At 46.4% G+C, this 20,244-nt stretch overlaps 1 protein-coding gene across 4 annotated transcripts in view; it reads left to right on the top strand.

Annotated features, from left to right (window-relative positions):
• The window catches only part of SH3TC1 (SH3 domain and tetratricopeptide repeats 1), a 409,292-nt gene that overhangs the window by 364,428 nt on the left and 24,620 nt on the right, over positions 1–20,244 (top strand). For 3 of the 4 annotated variants that reach the window (XM_082238513.1, XM_082238512.1, XM_082238511.1), the window contains 2 exons: positions 13,919–14,174; positions 15,405–15,532. In XM_082238513.1, coding sequence (XP_082094639.1) covers positions 13,940–14,174; positions 15,405–15,532 — 363 coding nt within the window. In that variant the 5' untranslated portion in view covers positions 13,919–13,939. Of the gene's footprint in view, positions 1–11,122; positions 11,409–13,918; positions 14,175–15,404; positions 15,533–20,244 lie in introns of those variants that run through there. The other variant, XM_082238510.1, reaches the window with a different exon arrangement.

Genomic DNA, 20,244 nt, shown 5'->3' on the forward strand with positions numbered 1-20,244 from the left:
GGTCCGGTCTGTTGAGCCCGACCTTGGCCCCGATCAGCTGGTCCGGTCTGTTGGTCGTCGTCGTCAATATATGAGGTCGGTGGAGCAGGTGGAGTCGAAAAGGTGAAATCCTCGCCGTTGCTTTCTTCTGTCTCCTGTGGAGGGGGTGAGGACTTGCACCTAGTGTGATGTAACCAAGAATTCTTCTCACCTACTTTCACAGCGGTAGGCGATGTCAGGAGTACTTGGTAGGGACCTTCCCACGCGGGTTGGAGTGGTTCCTTCTGGTAGACCTTGACGAGGATCCAGTCACCAGGGTGGAAGGAGTGAGCGTGGACGTCGATGGGCAGGTTCTGTCCCTCGATGGCCGCGTAGTGGTGGAGACGCTGTAGCTGTGTCTGGAGCTGAATAACATAATTAGTGAGTTCTGCCTCCCCCAGCTCCAGTTCCGATAGTGGGAATAGAGTGTTGTAGACGGGGGGAGGTCTCCCGAATAAGAGTTCGAATGGAGAGAGTTTCAAACGTCCGGTTGGGGCGCTGCGGATGTTATGAAGAACCAGTGGGAGTGCATTCACCCATTTTAGGCCAGTGAGCTCGCAAAGTTTGCCCAACTGTATTTTTATTTCCTGGTTCATACGCTCCACTTGGCCAGAGGACTGTGGGTGGTATGGAGTGTGGAGGTCCCATTTAATTTGGAGTGTTTTGGCCACTAACTGCACCACTTCTGCAGTAAAGTGGGTCCCCCTATCGCTGTCTAGGCGACGGGGTATGCCATAGCGGGGAATAATGTCCTGTAGGAGGGCCCTGGCAACTACGGATGCGGTAGCTTTTCTGCAAGGGAATCCCTCCACCCACGAGGAAAATTGGTCAACTATAATCAAAGCATGTTTAAAGCCTTGGCATCGGGGCAGATCAATGAAATCAAGCTGCAAGTTCTCAAAAGGGACAAAGGCCCATGGTCTGGCTCCAGGCGGCCTCCTGGGTTCACGCTTGGGATTGAAGCGATGGCAGGTAATGCAATTCTTTGATGCTGCTGCTGCAGCGGCAGCTATCCCGGGTGCGTACCAAGATCTAATTACATGTTCCATTAATCTCCCTTTTCCCCAATGTGTCCGCTGATGAAGAAACCTCACTACTTTTGGAGTCCAGGCCTTTGGAAGGACGGTTCTTCCATCGGGGAGGACCCAGATACCCTGTTGTTCGGTGGCACCTATCGATTCCCACGTAGCCTTTTCATCCCCTGGGGCAGATTTGTAAATTTCTGTGAGGTCTAGGTCTGCTGGCAGTTGGAGGGCTTGGAACTCGGATTCATTGTTAGGGATGCGTAAGGCTGCCATCTGTGCGGCTTTGTCGGCTCGTCTGTTTCCTTTAGAAACTGAGTCCCTGCCCTTGGTATGGGCCTTGCAGTGGACAACGGCTATGGCGGCAGGTAGGTGGATCGCTGTGAGAAGTCGCTCTACTAGGGCGGCGTGCGAGATTTGAGACCCGGCAGCGGTTAGAAAGCCTCTTTGGAGCCAAATTTGGCCAGTTGTGTGCACCAGGCCGAAACAGTATTTACTATCCGTATAAATGGTTATCCGCTTCCCCTCACCAATCTCGCAGGCACGCAGCAGCGCAATTAGCTCGGCGGCTTGGGCACTGTACTGAGAGTTGATTGGATTTGACTCTAGTATTTCGAAGTCGGAGACCACCGCGTACCCAGTCTTCCTAACCCCGTCGATTACTTTGGAGCTGCCATCAGTATATAATATTAGGTCCGGGTTCTCCAGGGGAAGATGATCTAAGTCTTCCCGGGGCTTTTCGGCTTGCCGGACTATAGTGGTGCAGTCGTGATGCGGGGTGCCATCATCGGGAAGAGGTAGTAGGGTAGCGGGGTTTAACGAGTTGACACGTTTAATGGTGACATTGGTTGGGGTTAGTAGGAGGGCTTCGTACCGGTTGAGGCGGGAGTTTGAGAAATGGTGACATCCTTTTAAGGTTAGGAGGGTTGAGACTGAATGGGGAACGTGAAGGGTGATTTCGTGGCCAAGAACCGTTTCTTGGGCTTTCTCGAGGAGGACAGCAGCGGCTGCAATGGCTCTGAGGCAACTGACAGCCCCTTTAGCAGTATTGTCAAGTTGTAGACTATAATATGCTACTGGCCTTTCTTGATCGCGGAATGGTTGGGTTAGGACACCAGAGGCTACCCCCATTTGCTCGTGGATGAACAGGTTGAAAGGGATTCGGTAGTCTGGTAATCCTAGGGCAGGAGCAGATCTGAGTTCCCGTTTTAGTCGTTCAAAGGAGGTGTAGGCTTCTTCCTCCCAGACTAAGGTGTCTGGGTGGTCCTGACGCGTCATGACAGTTAAGGGCTTCGTTATTTCACTGTAACCAGCGATCCATGCCCGACAGAAGCCGGCCATGCCAAGGAAGCCGCGGAGCTGTCGCTTTGTTCTTGGGAGGGGGATTTTAGTGACTGCCTCAATCCTGTCAGTGGCTAGACTTCTGGTCCCTACTCCCAAGATGTGTCCGAGATACTTGACCTCTTGTTTACAATATTGGAGTTTCTTAGGAGACACTTTATGTCCCTTCTTTGCTAATTCTGATAGGAGGTATTTAGTATCTATCTTACACGCCTCCTCACTGGTAGAACATAATAAAATATCGTCCACGTAGAGAAGCAAGGTGGAGCTGGCCGGTAGGTGGATGTCCTCTAAGTCCTGGTGTAATACGGCCGAAAAAATGGCTGGTGACTCTACGTAGCCTTGGGGCAGTCTGGTCCAAGTTAATTGGCCGGGCCCCCAGGTAAATGCAAAAAGGAATTGGCTGGCCGGATCTAGGGATATGCTGAAGAAGGCAGAGCACAGGTCCGCAGCGGAGTACCAAGTCGTCCCTGCTGGAATGGCGTTTAGGAGGGAGTTCGGGTTGCCAACTACCGGGTGTCGGGGTATCACGAATTGGTTCACTAATCTCAAGTCCTGCACAAAACGGTACCGTATAGGTGCCCCCTCCTTAGCGGGCTTCTTGACCGGGAGAACTGGGGTATTACAGGGTGAAGCGCATGAGACTAGGATCCCCTTTTCGAGGAAGTCCTCAATCATGGGTGTTAGGCCTTCTATGGCTTCTTTGGGCAGAGGGTATTGCTTGGTGCACGGGAAGGGTAGGTCGCTTCGGTAAGTGATCTTGACCGGAGTGGCGGAGAGTAAGAGCCCTACTGAGGTTGATTCAGTGCCCCATAGGGAGGGGGGCAATTCGTTTTCCAGTTCTAAAGGGAGTTCGGGAAACTGTCGGTCCGCTTTAGATTCCTGGACGATACCCTGGAACATGGGAATAGAGTTCCCTGGCATATGTAGGTAAATGCCATCCGGGGAGCATTTTATGGTGGCGTTTAGTTTGCAGAGGAGGTCTCTGCCGAGGAGGTTGACGGGGCTGCTTGTTAAAAGGAAGGTGTGTTCCGCTAGTAATGGTCCGAGGGTGACTTTGGCCGGTCGCGAGAGCGGGCAAGTGCGGGGTATCCCATCCAGTCCCATTACTTTCTTGGTCACTGTCCCTGGTTCCAGGTGACTGTCGGTTAGGGTGGAATAGGTGGCCCCTGTGTCCAGTAGACATTGGTAGGGGTGGCCGTCTATCTCGATTGTACAGACCGGGTCCTCAGGTGACAATGCAAGGACAGGGCAGATGGTTTGGGTCTGACTGGGATCCCCTTCTAATTGTCAATAAGTGTCCTGATCATCGGGAGGTGGTTGGTTTGGAGGGTGCAAGGGAGGAGCAGTCGCATTCGCCCAAGGGTGGGCAGGCTGCTCTATGGCCGGCATTTGGGTCCGGGGTCCCGGTTGTGGTCGGGTTTGAGGTATCGGGTTCGAGACCGTCGGTGGGGTATAAGCCGCTGGGTTGTGGTTGCTGTAGCCTGGAGTTACGTTGGCTTGCGGGGAGAAAGGGGGGTGGGTAGCCCGTACAGGGAAAGGCTTAGGCTCCTGTCCCCCGTAGGGTGTCACATTTAGGTAGGGGCAGAGTCTTTTTATGTGTCCCTCTTCCTGGCAGTAGTAGCATCCTCCAGTCCCCGGTCCCCATTGCCTATAGGGATTTGGGGTTCCTCCTCCACGGATCCCCTTTCCTCGAGGGAGTCCCCTGCCTCGATTAGGACCATAGGCAGTTTCCATGCTTAAGGCTAGTATTTGTTCGACCTCGGGTTTCGTTTCCTTCTTCTTTCTTTCATCCCGAGAGTTGTAGACAGATTTTGCGATGGACAAGATTTCACTTACGCTCTTTCCATCGTATCCAATTTGGAGATTCAGGGCTTTTCTGATATCCGGGCAAGCCTGATCCTTGAAGAACCCTTTAACGATTACTTCATGCTGTGGGTTTTCGGGGTTTATTCCTCCCCATGTTTTGATGGCAGAGACCAATCTAGTGTAATAATCGGACGGGGTTCGTTTGGTCCCTGCATGACCGACTGGACTTTGGTCCAATTAACGGTGCGTTGTCCGGCGGCCTTTACACCGTCCAAAATGGCCTTTTTAAATAGGTTTAAGCACCAAATACCGTTGGTGGTATTATAGTCCCATTCTGGTTCTACTCTGAGACATTGTGCTGTGAGCGCCTGCAATCCCTGAGGCCGTCCCCTTTGGTAGTCGGGTAGTTCTATGGCTTCCCCGGCTTTAGTTAGAATGTCCGCTTTCTCCGCCTCGTTGAAGAGGGCATTCAGAAGGACGTGGACATCGGGCCAGGTGGGATTGTGTGTGGAGAAGATTGCGCTGACCTGGCGGTGGCACTTGTCCGGGTCGTCCCTCAGTGAGGGCATCTGATTTGACCAAGTTACCAGGTCTGAGGTATAGAAGGGTTGATGCGTGTAAACCATCCGCGGGGGCCCATCAGGTTCGAGAGGGGGAATGGGCAGGGCCCTTAAGGGCATCTGGACCGCAGTAGAACTCACGGTGGAGCTTACTTGGTCAGAAGTCCCCGGAGTCTCTTTATCACAGCCCCGGGTCCCCTTTTCGGAGCCCTGAGGTTCCGTGGGAGCGGGTTTATTCCCGATTTGGGTAGAGTCCTCAATGGTGTTGCGGTGAGTAGAGGAGGGGATTTTAGTTTTAGCTTGCCCGGGGTTTTTAACTTGTTTGGCGTCCCCCTTGTCCTTTCTCGCTTGTAGTCGTGTGACCCTCCTATTTTCAGTGTCTTGTGCCTCATCCTCCTCCCCCGTTTCCTCCCCACTACTAGAGTCGCTGTCGCTGGATGTCGGGGCTCGCGGCGGTGGTCCTTGATAGTAAAAGGGGACCAGGGTCTGTCGTACATCGTCATCTTCGTAAGGGGGGGGCATTGGCAGTCGGCCGGGATTTAATATAGGCAGTTGGTAAGAGGTTGTTCCCTTTGGGGCTTGAAGCATTCTTCTTACTGCCTCAAAGGTGGCCAGGTATTCTAACTGGCGGGGTTTTTCTTCTATCAGGGCTTTCCTTAGGTGGTTCAAGCGTTCTTCATTAAACGAACCTCCCGGTGGCCACCGCAGTTCGGGTTTGGCGGAGGCAGTACTGGCGGGCCAGGTTTTGGAGCAGAGGTCCTCTAATTTTTCCTTAGATAACAATTTGTGGCCAGGAATCGACTTCCAACACGCGATGACGAATTGAAGAGGAGAGTCGGGATCCTTCTGGGAACGGGATGGCTTCCGGGAAGCCTTCCTCCCAGAGTGAGTCCGCTCGTGTTTGGAAGCCTGGGTACCCATAGTATATCTCACGCGTGTCTAGATAGGAAAGAGGAGAGAGGAGGGGGTCGATAAGGATTTGTGGGTCTAGGGCTGTTCGACAAAGGACTTGTAAAAGGAAAGGTCTTTAGTCGCTTGGCAACTTCCTAGGGAGGTTTTAAAGAGCTCTAGCTATCCGGTATTCCTTACTTCCTTTTTCCTTAACCATTCACCTGGGGTCCCTTTTCCACTCTGCCGGTCCCGCCCAATTCCTCATGGGCTATTCCCTCCTGGCAACCTCCTACCTATCGTCACATCTCAGGAAAAGGGGCCCTACTGAACGCCCGCGCCGTGCGGTGCCAGATCGGGTGGTCCCTGGACAGAGGTTTGGGTCGAAAATCCCCCTTGCTTTCGGAAGCGGGCTTACGATACGCGTGGTACGTAGCCCGACCGGTGCGGCTGGGATTGGGATAGAAAGCAAGACCACTTCCTGCCCCCTAGAAAGGACGCTCGGGAAGATCGGAAAGAGAGCTCCAACCCCTTGCTTTCAACTGGGATGCCCGTTTGCGGAGAGTCGGCTATCTTTCAAGTCGGGTCTCTCCGTCTTACCCTTCGGGCTCCCAATTGGTGCGGCTGGCTGGAGAGTTTAGATAAAGAGATAGAGCTCAGAACCCCCCTTTCGGGTCGAGCAGCGGTCCACGATCTCTCTTACTGACTGGACCAAGAGAAAGGCAAGAAGGTACGATAGAGAGGAGGGCAGAGAATTCAGTTGCCAGGAGACTTCCACCCCTTCCCACCAGTGCACTGGATTTTCCTATACTCACGCGTCTTCTACGTCGATCCGATCCCGGGATCGATGAATGAGCCGGCTGGATCCCTTTTGCTCCCCGGCTGAACTCCTGGGGCTCCTGATTACCGCCCGGGAGATGGCCGGAGGTCCAAAAGGGTCTTCTCGGGCAAATTGGCCCGCAGCCGGCTGAAGAATTCGGGGCCTCCGGTCAGCAACCCGGGAGAACCGCTCTGCCCCACGTTGGGCGCCAAGCTGTTACGGAAAATCTGGGTGCGTATTTACCCTGCCACCCAGCCAATCGGACCAGGTCCGTGGATTCTAGCGGAAGAAAAGGAAGCTCAGCCGGACGCAGGAGCAAAATGCGAAGATCCGAGTTTATTGCGCAACAGGTTCAAAGTGGAATTGAACCCCGAGAATGGGGCGACATAAACTTTTAAAAGTTCCCTCCAAGTCCCATAACACAGTGCGCGAAACGTCATGAATACATTATGGGAAGGTTGGGTTTCATGGATTACATCATGAATACATTACACACGTCATGAATATCTCAGAGAAAGGTGGGGTTACACTAATTTACATTTGAGGGAAGGGAGGGGGAATATGCAGAGCGAGGGTCATACACAAATATACATTTCATGAGTACCGGTGGCGGTGGGACAATGGGTTACTGATATGCACCGTCTGCCACCTGGTATTGCCCGGAGGAAGGGCTGGGCAGAACGATCTGACGGGATTAAAGAGTTCCTGTGTACGTGACTTGCCGTCTCGGGGATTATGGAGTCAGGCAGCATCATGGAGTCCTGGGGAAACTGAGTCGAATGACACCAAGAGCGAGAAAATTGGAGCTGTGGTTGATTTTATATGAATTTTGAAAGGTTCTGATGACTTTCAACCTGTTCCGTAGCCTAGATCAAAAGCGGAAGCAGAATGTATCCATTCTTGCAGAAATGGATACATTGTAACAAGGGTTTGACAGTTTTACGAGGTCGGGAGTTTCGGTTCTATTGTTCTCGCCGTGGGGGGCCGTCAGCAGCTCGTCAGGAGGTTAAATGAGGCGTGCAAGAGCTCCCTGAGCTAGCTTCTGCAGGACGAATGCATGGCTGTGATTGGCCAAAGCGTGGCCATAGGAATAAGCAGAGAAGAGAAACACTTGGTCTACTCATTCTAAGTATGGAGCGCAGATAGGCATAGGAAAGGATAGGGAATATATATATATTCGAGCTTATTTCGCTCGGGAAGAGGTCTGGGAAAAGTGTGGTGCTTGTGCAACGGTGAAGGGGGTTTGAGGGTGGGTGTGCGATGGCACCCTTGAGGTCATCGCCTCGGACAGCCAAGAAGAAGGGGGGGATAGGCACCCCCCCCTCAGTCCGTATCACTGTTGAGGTCTTTTGTGTGTGTTTTAATATTTTGTTGGGAGATGCCCAGAGTAGCTGGGGCAATCCAATCAGATGGGTGACTTATTGTTGTTGTTATTATTATTATTATTATTATTATTATTATTATTATTATTATACATGTGAAGCATATTTTCCTCAAAGAATTCTGGGTGCTTTAGTTTGTAAAGGATTTATGGGAATTATATCTCTGTGAGAGGTCAACGAGGAGGAAAAGGGTAACACAAATGTGATTTCAAGGTATAGTGTGTGTATGCTTTTTTGCACACAATGCCCACTGAAATCAACGAAAAAAGATAGACCTGACATTCTTTTCACGTTGATTTCATTGGGCCTAAGGGCAACAAACAGACTGCAGTCCTGTAAATAAATGCTTGTAATTGAATACAGTTGAACTCAATGGGGCTAACTTGCACTGTTAGGGTTTGGCTGCACTGGAGTTTACGGTTTGTATTCGCATTTAATTTGCATAGTCCATCTTATGTTCCCCTCAAATGCAAATCTTTATGCTTTCCCCCTGAAAATTTAGGTTTACCTAATGCAAGGTTAATCCAATAAGTTGGGGGAAATGGGGCTTCATACTATTTGTTTTGGTGAGGGGTTTTTTGGTGGCGGGGGGTGGGGATCAACCGTCACTTTCTGCCACTCTTTCCATGCCCACTACTTGCTCAATTATTTCTTTTCTGGGGGTGCTTGTAACTCGTCCTAGTTCACTCCCCCTTTCATTTCATCTCTCAGAAAACCACACAAGAAAATTTACAATTGCCTATGTGCTTCTGCACACTTTTGAGTGGGTTTAACACACACACCAAAAAGCCCCCTTTGCATGCCCTCTTGATATATATTTTTTGCATAATAGAACCAACACATTAGAAGGAGAAGGCTACTGTTATGAACGGAAATACATGTGAGTGTAGATCACTCTTGTCTAACTCAGCTAAATAATGCTTGAATGTAGACAACCCCTAAGTCTGGAGTCAAATTATGATTTTTAAAATTGTATTCCTTCCAGTAGTATTTATGAAAGCAGAAGATGTGATAGTTGCTAGAAAAGGCCAAAATCAATCATAAATAATAATAATAATAATAATAATAATAATAATAATAATAATAATAATAATATCTTTATTGTCATTGCCCCCTCTTGGGGACAACGAAATTACTTGGCTGCTCCATCCACCCAGGTAGGGCACTCCACACAAAATCAAAACAACTATAAAAACACCAATTAAAACAATACAGTATAATACAGCATAATACAGCAAGGAAGATTAGATGACTTTCAAAGTCCAGGCTTCCCATTCAGGGCCGAGATCGCTCTGGAGAAGAAGCTGTTCTTAAGACGGCTCGTTCTTGTCTTCATCGTCCTGTATCTCTGTCCCGACGGCAAGAGCTCGAAGAGGCAGTGACCAGGACAGTGACATGTGGCAAAAACGTGTCTAATTTAAATTTTCTTGACCTCTGCCCCCTTTTCAGTAACAGCATAACTTGACTGGATGACCACCTGACCAAAATCTGGAATTTGGATGAGATGGCAATTCACTTAAAATCAAATAGTTTTTGGAAAATGGCCTTGTGGGTGAAATTGGGACCCCTGCTGGGCCAAATATGACCTATAAGTGAGATAAAGTTATAGGGCTGCAATTAACTATTATACATTTTATTGTAGGTCAGGTCACCATATCTATATAGATCTGTCAAATTAATTACTTCCAGTGACAACATTATGACTTGTATATTCATTGACCCCCTGTGAGGGCTCATCCACATTTCCGCTTGTTCCGTGTCTAGAAAGCACAATTCTGAGTGGTTTCCCCCTTGCTCCACTCCTTTCCCAGGGAAAACTTGCTCTTTTGTGCTCAGCCAGAGCAAACATCAACCTGGAGAAAACCCGAATTGCTGTTTGCTCCAATTGAGCACTAAAGAGCAGTTTTCCCCAGAAGAAAGCAGCAGGAAAAGATTACGGGTAGATAAGCCCTGAGTTGAATTGAATCTGGTGTTCAGCATTAATTTTATCGTGGTCATCAAGGAGTTGATCGCCTGATGTATAGGCATCACCTTACATTGTTGTGTTAGTAATGATTTAACCTAATCAAGGGGAGGGTTTTCAAATGCATAGTAAGTAACCACACCTACCCGTGTGGACTCAATCTAGATGAGCATGAATGGTTCCAGACTGAGAAAAACTACATTGGTCAGGAAGACTGATTGTAAGAGCCCTGGGTCACAAGTTTGTGTGCTCCTGACTGGGGAAGCCCAGGTAATGTTGGTAATAATAATAATAATAATAATAATAATTATTATTATTATTATTATTATTATTATTATTATTATTTATTTGCACTCCACCCATCTGACTGGGTTTCCCCAGCCCCTCTGGGTGCCTTCTAACATACATAAAAGCATAATTAAACATTAAACATAAAAACATTTAAATCTGGTAGCCAGGATTGTTTTATTAGCTTCACCGAACTGCAGACATTTCTTGAGAAGGTAGACCTAGCCACAGGGATCCATGCTCTGGTCATGTTCATACTGTGCTCCTGTAATGCATTTTATGTGCGGCTGCTTTTAGAGGCAGTCTGGAAACTTCAGCTGGTTCAGATTGTGGCTGCCACAGTCCTAATGGGTGCACAACAGTCAGCTTCACCAGTTCCTGTATTATACCAGCTACGCACTGACTTCTGCTATGTTTCTTGGCCCATTTTAAAGGGCTTAAGCTATAAAACCCTAAACGGGCCTGAGCTGTGTGATGGACCATGTGCACCCAGACCATCCAGACTGCACACTGAGGTCTCAGTCAGAGGCCATCTTGGTGTGTCCGCTGCCTGGGTCTATGAAGTTGGTGGCCATGTGTCAGAGAGGACCTTTTATGCAGTGATTGTTCCTTTGGCACACCCAGTGGAACTGTGCTAACATTGCTGAGCTGCTTGTGTGTCACTCTGACTTGCACCTTTACTTTACTACGTTGTGATTTGGCTGGATTATAGTCAATATGTTAAATGTTTTTAACCATTGTGGTTCCATCATTGATCCTATTAGGGCTTAATTTGATCCAGGGCTCAGCACAGTGCCTGTTTTCTGTGCAAAGGCTTCCGGCCTAGGATATATGAAGTGAGAAGACAGGTCCCTGAACACTGGCATTTTTTCACCAGTGAGTAAACATGGGAATCCCCCCTTGACAGGGCCTGGGGAGGGGCTTCCAGCCTGAGCTGTTGGTCAGGAAGACTTGAGCCCCACTATTTATTCTTCTGTTGACTGCAGGAGGCAAAAGCAAAGCTGAAGTGATGCTCTGGTTCTAAAAGCTGAAAGCAATAAAAAGGATATAATCTGCTAACTTGGAGTTCAGGATTTCAACAGGCAAAGAGCAACAAGTCAGTTTTAAAGAAGAGACTCTAATATTAACAGTGTCTGTTAATGGTCAACTAACTTGCAGAGTTAGCTAAACTGTCCAGATCAGATGTGAGCCAACAGGAAAAGAGAAGTGGGGGGAGGTTCAAACAGGAAAGGATGTATCGGGAATTAGTTGGAACAAAACTGGTAAAATGTGCCTTACGTTGCTGAAGTGAAAATTAGGAACCAGCAAGGCTGGGAGGTAGGTGTACTCTCTCTCAGACTTTTTGTTTGTGTGTTTTGATTCAGTTCTGTGGCTCTCATGGGGCCGACCCTATCATTAGGCAGAGTGAGGTGTTTACTTCAGAACAAGGGCAACAAATTGTTAGCTATTCTAATTTTGTTGTTGTTGTATTTTGACTGTCGGGAAGAGGCACTTGTGAGATTTTTCTGCCTCAAGTGCCAACATAACTTTCCCTACTATGGTCCTTTGACCTTAACGTGAGGTTGGGTGAGGCACCATTTGGCGTTCTGCTTCAACTAGCAAAATGTCTTGGGCTGGCCCTCTCTGCAGCTATTTCAGATACTGGGCAACTAACGCAGCTTTTTGCAGGAAGACTGAATGCATGAGAAGAGAAGAGAAGAGAAGAGAAGAGAAGGGGATTAGTCTGTAAAATAAAATAGTTGCGGTGCCGTGTGTGTGTGTGTGTGTGTGTGTGTGTGTGTGGAATGGCAAACTGATGTAAAACTCAGCTTTTCAGGAATTTGCACAGGCTAGATTATTTTCTCTTCCTAGATTATGAAATCCAATGAACCCTTAAGTCCTAAATCATCCCCCCCCCCCACTTCCATATGCACACTTTACACTGTCTTTCCCCCTATCCATGTAGGTCAAAATGACAGCTGGTGTAGTTTGGGGGTTAACAGAATGAAAGCTGAATGGGTGTAAACAAGAGCTTCCCAGCTGGTGTCTACCACGGGTGTGCAAAGTGGGGGCCATTTTATAATTAAGGAGAAGCAGCGGGAGGGGGCAATTTACTATTGAAAGTTTATTTCCCCGGCCACTTTCTCCCAGCTGTAGGTTAATAAGGGAAAAAAGGGAAAACGGCAGCCGGGAAAGGATGAAACAGCCCCTCCCCCCCATCTCCTGCTTCTTCCCTCCAAATGCACCCCAGCAAATCCTTGGCAATTGATGGCACCCATTTAGTTGGGTTTCTGGTGTTTGCTGCTGAAAAGCAGTTCTCTTCTGGGTGCAGGATGATGGGGTGCCATAGATAGGAATATGGTTATGAGCCTGGGCTGTATCTCTCCTTTTCCTTTGATTCCAGAGAGACAGCAGAAGTCTAATTTTTTTTATCTAGGAGCAATGATTAATTGGATGTGGATTAACAAGTTGAGGTTTAATCATGTAAAGACAGAGAGGTGCAATAGGAGAACTAATCCAGGATTAGCTGCACAGCCTGTTCTGGATGGGGGTTGCTTACTTTAAAATATACGGGGCTTCTTGAAAGATCAGCGGCTTAAGGGTCTCCTGGATCCTGCCTTGGTCCTGGGTGGTCAGGTGGCAGCTATAACTAGGACTGTGTCCATACTCCCATCCAGTCCAGTGTGATCCCAGCACTACTTTGGGAAGATGTGCACCCACAATGTTAGCAACAACCCATATCCTGTATCACATGAAATACTGCATTTTTATGTGCTTCCTCCAAACCAGCTTTGATCCAAAGAAGATTAAGAAGAACCACCACCCATTATTATTATTATTAATGAATTGTAACCATTTTAATTTTACCTTTATTAATTCCCCACATCATTACTCCATACTGAATAATACTAAATTATTCCATCCATGTCCATAGTCCCTCCACTAAGATCACACATTGGACCAGTATTCTATTTTTGTTTCTCATTATATATCTGCTTGTTCATATCCAGATCCATATGTTCAGCTCCGTGTCCTGTTGTGTTTACAATGGTATCCCAATCTCCACCTCTTAGATTAGACCTTCCATTTTTATTTTCCCCAGTCTTTTTCCAGAGATAGCGCCATGGTTTTAATAGCAACATTCTCTTAATTCACTCCAGATTGTATGCAAAGTACTTTCTCTCTACTAAAACTAAAAAAAGGCCAGGAATGAAGACTGAAAGCTTTTTTTCTGCTCTTCACTTCATCAACGCTATATCCAGATAGTTATCCAAATCATTTGTGACTTTATCTTCTACTTCTCCTCTAAATCCTTGTATGGAGGTCATCTCCATTTCCCTTTCCCTTTCCACATGACCACCAGGTTCCTTCCATTTGATCATTTCTTGATCTAGTCCTGCCAACTTTTCATCAGTTTGGTCTGGGGCCTCTGTGTATTCCCCATTTCCATTTTCTGCCTCATATTCCTCTGACTCCTTTTTTCCATTATCATCTGGTACATTTTCTTCATTTTCATCAAACATTGATCAGATCATTTTTAATTGTTCAGCCATCAATTGCTGAACAATACCAACAGTCACTGATTGATCCAAAGGTACCTTCACCATATTAGATGCTTTTAATGTTCTTGTTATTATTAGCCACTCAATCCACCTTAATATAGCCTGCTTAAAAACTATAGTCTTGGACTTCTGCAGCTGTGACTGTTATCTAGAAACAAATTCTTTTTCTCATGAGAGACATTTTCTTGAGTTCTTTAGTGGAAGTGGTAGCTCAGTCTCATAGCCAGAATACTATATCACGTCAGCGACACCAACAGAGTTTGTGTGGTAATTTGCTTTTTATAGAGCTGGTAGTACCTGAAAAAGATGGAGTCCTCAGTAGCAACAGGAGAAGAACAATTTGGCACATCTGTTTCTGAGTATGATGCTGTCACAGAGGGAAAGAATCCTTGCATCTCTCCCTCACACCTGCAACCCAAGCAGAAAACCAGCTGGGAAGAGAACGCCGAGCTACTGGGAGAGAGCACCTCTCCTTGCAAGCTTGTGCCTTTGTCCAATGTGAATGAGAGAATTGCATTGCAGCAGCAGCAGCAGCAAAAAGGTAAGGCCTGTTAACGTCCTCCAGTTGTTTCGCCTCTCCTCAACCCTCAAACATATAATAATAACAATAATAATAATAAAATTAAATTTTCCCCCCAGTAGCACCTTAGAGACCAACTAAGTTTGTTATTGGTATGAGCTTTTGTGTGCATGCACACTTCTTCAGATACCTGAAGAAGAAGAAGAATAGTTCAATCTGCTTCAATACTCATATGTTTCCAGTGAAACTATGTCAATTATGGTAGCATTGCGGTCTAAAAGGGAAAATCACAGGGGTAACGTTGTATTATTTATTTGGTTTTGTTCTTAGAAAAAGGAGTGTCTCAATTGAAGTTCTGTTAAGTAAGGGGATAATTTGCATTCATGAATGCATTCAGCTTGCATTCAACTGGCTGTGGTTCAGGAGATTACTCCTCATGCTTCATTACTTAAATTCCCAGTGTTTCTGCTCATAATATTATTCAACACATTTTTAACAATGGAATATTTCTGCTATACATGATGAAAATATCTTTTTGACATTTCTGATGTTTTAGATAGGTACAATTACTTGGAAGTAAGTTCCATAGTAAGGGACGCGGGTGGTGCTGTGGGTAAAACCTCAGTGCCTAGGGCTTGCCGATTGCATGGTCGGCGGTTTGAATCCCCGCGGCGGGGTGAGCTCCCGTTGCTTGGTCCCTGCTTCTGCCCACCTAGCAGTTCGAAAGCACCCCTAAGTGCAAGTAGATAAATAGGTACCGCTTTATAGCGGGAAGGTAAACGGTGTTTCCGTGTGCTGCGCTGGTGCTGGCTCGCCAGAGCAGCTTCGTTACGCTGGCCACGTGACCCGGAAGTGTCTCCGGACAGTGCTGGCCCCCTGCCTCTTAAGTGAGATGGGCACACAACCCTAGAGTCGGACACGGGCAGGGGTACCTTTACCTTTTTAAGTTCCATAGCGGTACTTACTTCTGAGTTAATATGCATAGAACTGTACTACTGCTGGTATTCTAATTTTTACCACATTTATTTATTTATATTTAGTATATATAGTATAGTCTTTATTCCTTGTCTTTCATAATAAAAAAGTGAAATACTGCAAATATTCACATATCCTTTTGCAAAAGGAAGAGGCATCTGCAAGCCACTGCCAATCAAAGTAGACAGTTCTAAGCTAGATGAAGTAATCTGACTTCAGTATAAGGTAGGTTAATCATATGTTCATATTCACAGTCTACCAAACACATATTTTCAGATTTACCCCTGAAGATAACCATGGTGAGATGTAAGACTGGGCTTCCTGACTCTCCGCTGCAGGGTTATCTGAGAGGACGACTTCGTCTTCTGGAAAACGATGACAAAAAAGCCAGGGCAGTTTTCTGTGTAAGTCATTTACAACCAGTTATTATCTACAATTGCCTTCAGTGCCACAAAATTAAGCTTCCAGGATCTATAATAAGCCATGGGAATTGTTTTTGCACAGCCTGCTATCCTTCGTGTAGAAAATATGGCTGGGCATCCCTGTCTCTGTTACCTGCAAAGCACAAAATGGTCACAACTTAAGGGGGCAATAATTTTAGCTCTGTAGCTGAAGCCAACCTTATTTCTTGGTGCTTTATGATAAAGCAAAGCTGTCAACTTGGCTGCCAACGCTTAGAATGCTATAAAGCTGAAATAACAGCACCTGCTGTATTCTCAGGCCAGTTACAGTATTCATCTTTGAAAGCCCTAAATGGCCTGAGAGGAGGGATATTCACAGGACCACTTGCTGCTTTCAGGCGCCTGGCACAGATAGGAATCTCTTTCCGCCCACTTTGCTTCTCAGGAGGCGTTTCCACCCCCTCCCCACTTTCCTCACAATTCAACCCAAGAAGGATTATTTCAATATGCCGTGAGTGACAGGAAGGTCGTCTCCGGATGAAGATTAGCTCCACCCCACCCCACCCCCACAGTCCTGCTCTCCCCCCCCCCCACTCTCAGCTGCTCCCCCGTCAGCTGAGCCACACAAGGGGAATTGCAGGGAAAGGAAAGTTTAGAATCATAGAATCATAGAGTTGGAAGAGACCACAAGGGCCATCGAGTCCAACCCCCTGCCAAGCAGGAAACACCATCAGAGCACTCCTGACATATGGTTGTCAAGCCTCTGCTTAAAGACCTCCAAAGTAGGAGACTCCACCACACTCCTTGGCAGCAAATTCCACTGTCGAACAGCTCTTACTATCAGGAAGTTCTTCCTAATGTTTAGGTGGAATCTTCTTTCTTGTAGTTTGGATCCATTGCTCCGTGTCCGCTTCTCTGGAGCAGCAGAAAACAACCTTTCTCCCTCCTCTATGTGACATCCTTTTATATATTTGAACATGGCTATCATATCACCCCTTAACCTCCTCTTCTCCAGGCTAAACATGCCCAGCTCCCTTAGCCGTTCCTCATAAGGCATCGTTTCCAGGCCTTTGACCATTTTGGTTGCCCTCCTCTGGACACGTTCCAGTTTGTCAGTGTCCTTCTTGAACTGTGGTGCCCAGAACTGGACACAGTACTCCAGGTGAGGTCTGACCAGAGCAGAATACAGTGGCACTATTACTTCCCTTGATCTAGATGCTATACTCCTATTGATGCAGCCCAGAATTGCATTGGCTTTTTTAGCTGCCGCGTCACACTGTTGGCTCATGTCAAGTTTGTGGTCAACCAAGACTCCTAGATCCTTTTCACATGTACTGCTCTCAAGCCAGGTGTCACCCATCTTGTATTTGTGCCTCTCAATTTTTTTGCCCAAGTGCAATACTTTACATTTCTCCCTGTTAAAATTCATCTTGTTTGTTTTGGCCCAGTTCTCTAATCTGTCAAGGTCGTTTTGAAGTGTGATCCTGTCCTCTAGGGTGTTAGCCACCCCTCCCAGTTTGGTGTCATCTGCAAATTTGATCAGGATGCCCTTGAGTACATCATCCAAGTCGTTGATAAAGATGTTGAATAAGACCGGGCCCAAGACAGAAGCCTGTGGCACCCCACTAGTCACTCTTCTCCAGGATGAAGAGGAACCATTGATGAGCACCCTTTGGGTTCGGTCAGTCAGCCAGTTACAAATCCACTGAGTGGTAGCATAGTCAAGCCCGCATTTTACCAGCTTCTTTACAAGAATATCATGGGGCACCTTGTCAAATGCCTTGCTGAAATCAAGGTAGGCTACATCCACTGCGTTCCCTTCATCTACCAGGCTTGTAATTCTGTCAAAAAACGAGATCAGGTTAGTCTGACATGACTTATTTTTCAGAAATCCATGCTGACTATTGGTGATCACAGCATTCCTTTCTAGGTGCTCACAGACTGTTTGCTTAATGATCTGCTCCAGAATCTTCCCTGGTATTGATGTCAGACTGACTGGGCGGTAATTATTTGGGTCCTCTCTTTTCCCCTTTTTGAAAATAGGGACAACATTTGCCCTCCTCCAGTCTGCTGGGACTTCACCTGTTCTCCAGGAATTCTCAAAGATGACTGCCAGTGGTTCTGAGATCACATCTGCCAGTTCTTTTAATACTCTTGGATGCAGTTCATCTGGCCCTGGAGACTTGAATACATCTAAACTAGCCAAATATTCTTGTACTATCTCCTTAGTTATTCTGGGCTGTGTTTCCTTTGCTGAATCATTTGCTTCAAATTCTTCAGGTCGGGCATTGTTTTCTTTATCGGAGAAGACTGAGGCAAAGAAGGCATTGAGGAGTTCAGCCCTTTCTGTGTCCCCTGTTTGCATTTCACCATCTTCTCCTCTGAGTGACCCCCACTGTTTCTTTGTTCTTCCTTTTGCTACGGACATACCCATAAAAGCCTTTTTTGTTGCTTTTAACCTCTCTTGCAAGCCTGAGTTCATTCTGTGCTTTAGCTTTTCTGACTTTGTGTCTACACGTGCTGGCTATTTGTTTGAATTCCTCTTTGGTGGTTTCCCCCCTTTCCCATTTTTTGTACACATCCTTTTTTAATCTTAATTCAGTTAAAAGTTCTTTAGATAGCCACCCTGGCTTCTTTAGGCACCTTCCATGTTTCCGTCTCATTGGTATTGCCTGACCTTGTGCTTTTACTATCTCCCTCTTAACAAACTCCCAGCCATCATGAACTCCCTTTCCTTTTAGTATTCCTGTCCATGGGATCTCACCCAGCACTTCCCTAAGTTTTATGAAGTCGGCTTTCTTAAAGTCAAGAAATTGAGTCCTAGTATGCTTGGCTGCTCCTTTCCGCTGTATAGTAAACTTCAGAAGAGCATGATCACTCGCGCCTAATGATCCTTCCACTTCTACCCCACTAACCAGGTCATCAACATTGGTTAGGACCAGATCTAAAATGGCTGTTCCTCTTGTTGCTTCTCCCACTTTCTGGACAATGAAGTTGTCTGCAAGGCCAGTGAGGAATCTGTTTGACCTTATGCTCTTGGCTGAGTTTGACGTCCAACAAATATCCGGGTAATTGAAGTCCCCCATTACTACTATCTCCCTTCCTTTTGCATGCTTGGCCATCTGTTCCAGGAAGGCATCATCTATGTCCTCCATTTGGCTTGGGGATCTATAGTAAACTCCCACAATGAGGCCACTGTTATTCTTCTCTCCCTTAATTTTGACCCAAATGCTCTCACTTTGGCTTTGAGGTTCTAAATCTTGGATCTCTTCACAGGTATACACATCCCTGACATATAACGCCACTCCTCCTCCTTTCTTGTCTGGTCTGTTTCTCTGAAATAGATTGTATCCCCCCATTATTATTATTATTATTATTAGTGCCAGTTCCTTCCCTCCCCCTGCCTGGATTCTGATGCATCCCCACCACCGCTGCTATTAAGTTTAATAGTAGCAAGGGGCCCAGTTATCATGGGGAAATGCAGGGGAAGGGATATTTAAGCAGGCAAGAGGTGTGGGAGAGAAAGGGTGTGAAGTACCGCTAATCCTTCCCACTGCCATTTCTGGCTCAGTCCACTGCTGAAAGATTAGTCCAAGTCCAGCCTTCTTTGCCTCTGCTGGTGAAAACTTTCCTTCCTCTTCACTGCCCCTTGTGCTGCTCAGCTGAGTGGAGCATCCAGGTCAGGTTGGTGAGAAGGGACCTGGACAGCAGACAAAATTTAGGATTTGTCTAGAGGGCCCCCACTTCTTTTTCCTGCAGCTTGGCTGGGTATGTTGTGGCCCATGTAAGATCATAGATTGGCACTGAAGCAGCCCAGGGAGTGCAGATTGCACACTTCTGAACAAGAAATAGAAAATGGCATGTTTCTAGGAGACTCTGCATACTAACCAGACAATGTGCATATTACCCAGCAAATGTACCAAATGTAATTGACACATGCCCAAACCTCTTTGGAGATTCTAGATTCAGGTGGGTAGCCGTGTTGGTCTGACGCAGTTGAAATAAAAAATAAAAAATAAAAAATGGTCCAGTAGCACCTTAGTTTATAAGGTGCTACTGGACAATATTTTATTTATTTTTATTTTTATTCCCTTTGGAGATTATGCATCATATCTGGAAAATGTATAAAACTCAGTAAATATATGCTCATTTCCCATGACCTGTTGGAAATTACGTATATTGACTGGGAATATGGAATTCTTTCTTCACGAAAGGTTTGTTTGTTTCATACAATTTATATACCACTTGATTATAAAATAAAAATTAAAAAAATCTCAAAGCAATTTACAAAACAATACAATGATCAGTAAAAAAACAGTTAAAATTATTTAAAATGTTCAAATTAATTAAAACAGCAATAAGCTAAAAATGGATTGAAACATATGTGAACATTCTGCATATCTGGTTAGTCTTTGTCTAAACAAAAATGTTTTTAGTAGGCACTGAGAAAAGTCCAATGAAGGTGCTTGCCTGATGTCAGTAGGCAGGCGTCTCAAATTGTGAGTGCTGGCACGCTAAAAGATTGATTTCTTTCGAACACTGAACAATTATTATGTAGCACCTGTAGCAGTGCCAGTTCCGCAAATCGAAATGGTCTGGTGGCAGATTTGGCATAAGGTGATCTCAAAGATAAACTCGCAGGATTATGTGCACATTCTCTGAAACCTGGTGACTCTGCGCAATGGCCAGTTGTGTACATTGACCACTCAACTTAC

This window comes from Podarcis vaucheri (assembly GCF_965113315.1).
Source record: "Podarcis vaucheri genome assembly, chromosome: 9".
Lineage (NCBI taxonomy): Eukaryota > Metazoa > Chordata > Lepidosauria > Squamata > Lacertidae > Podarcis > Podarcis vaucheri.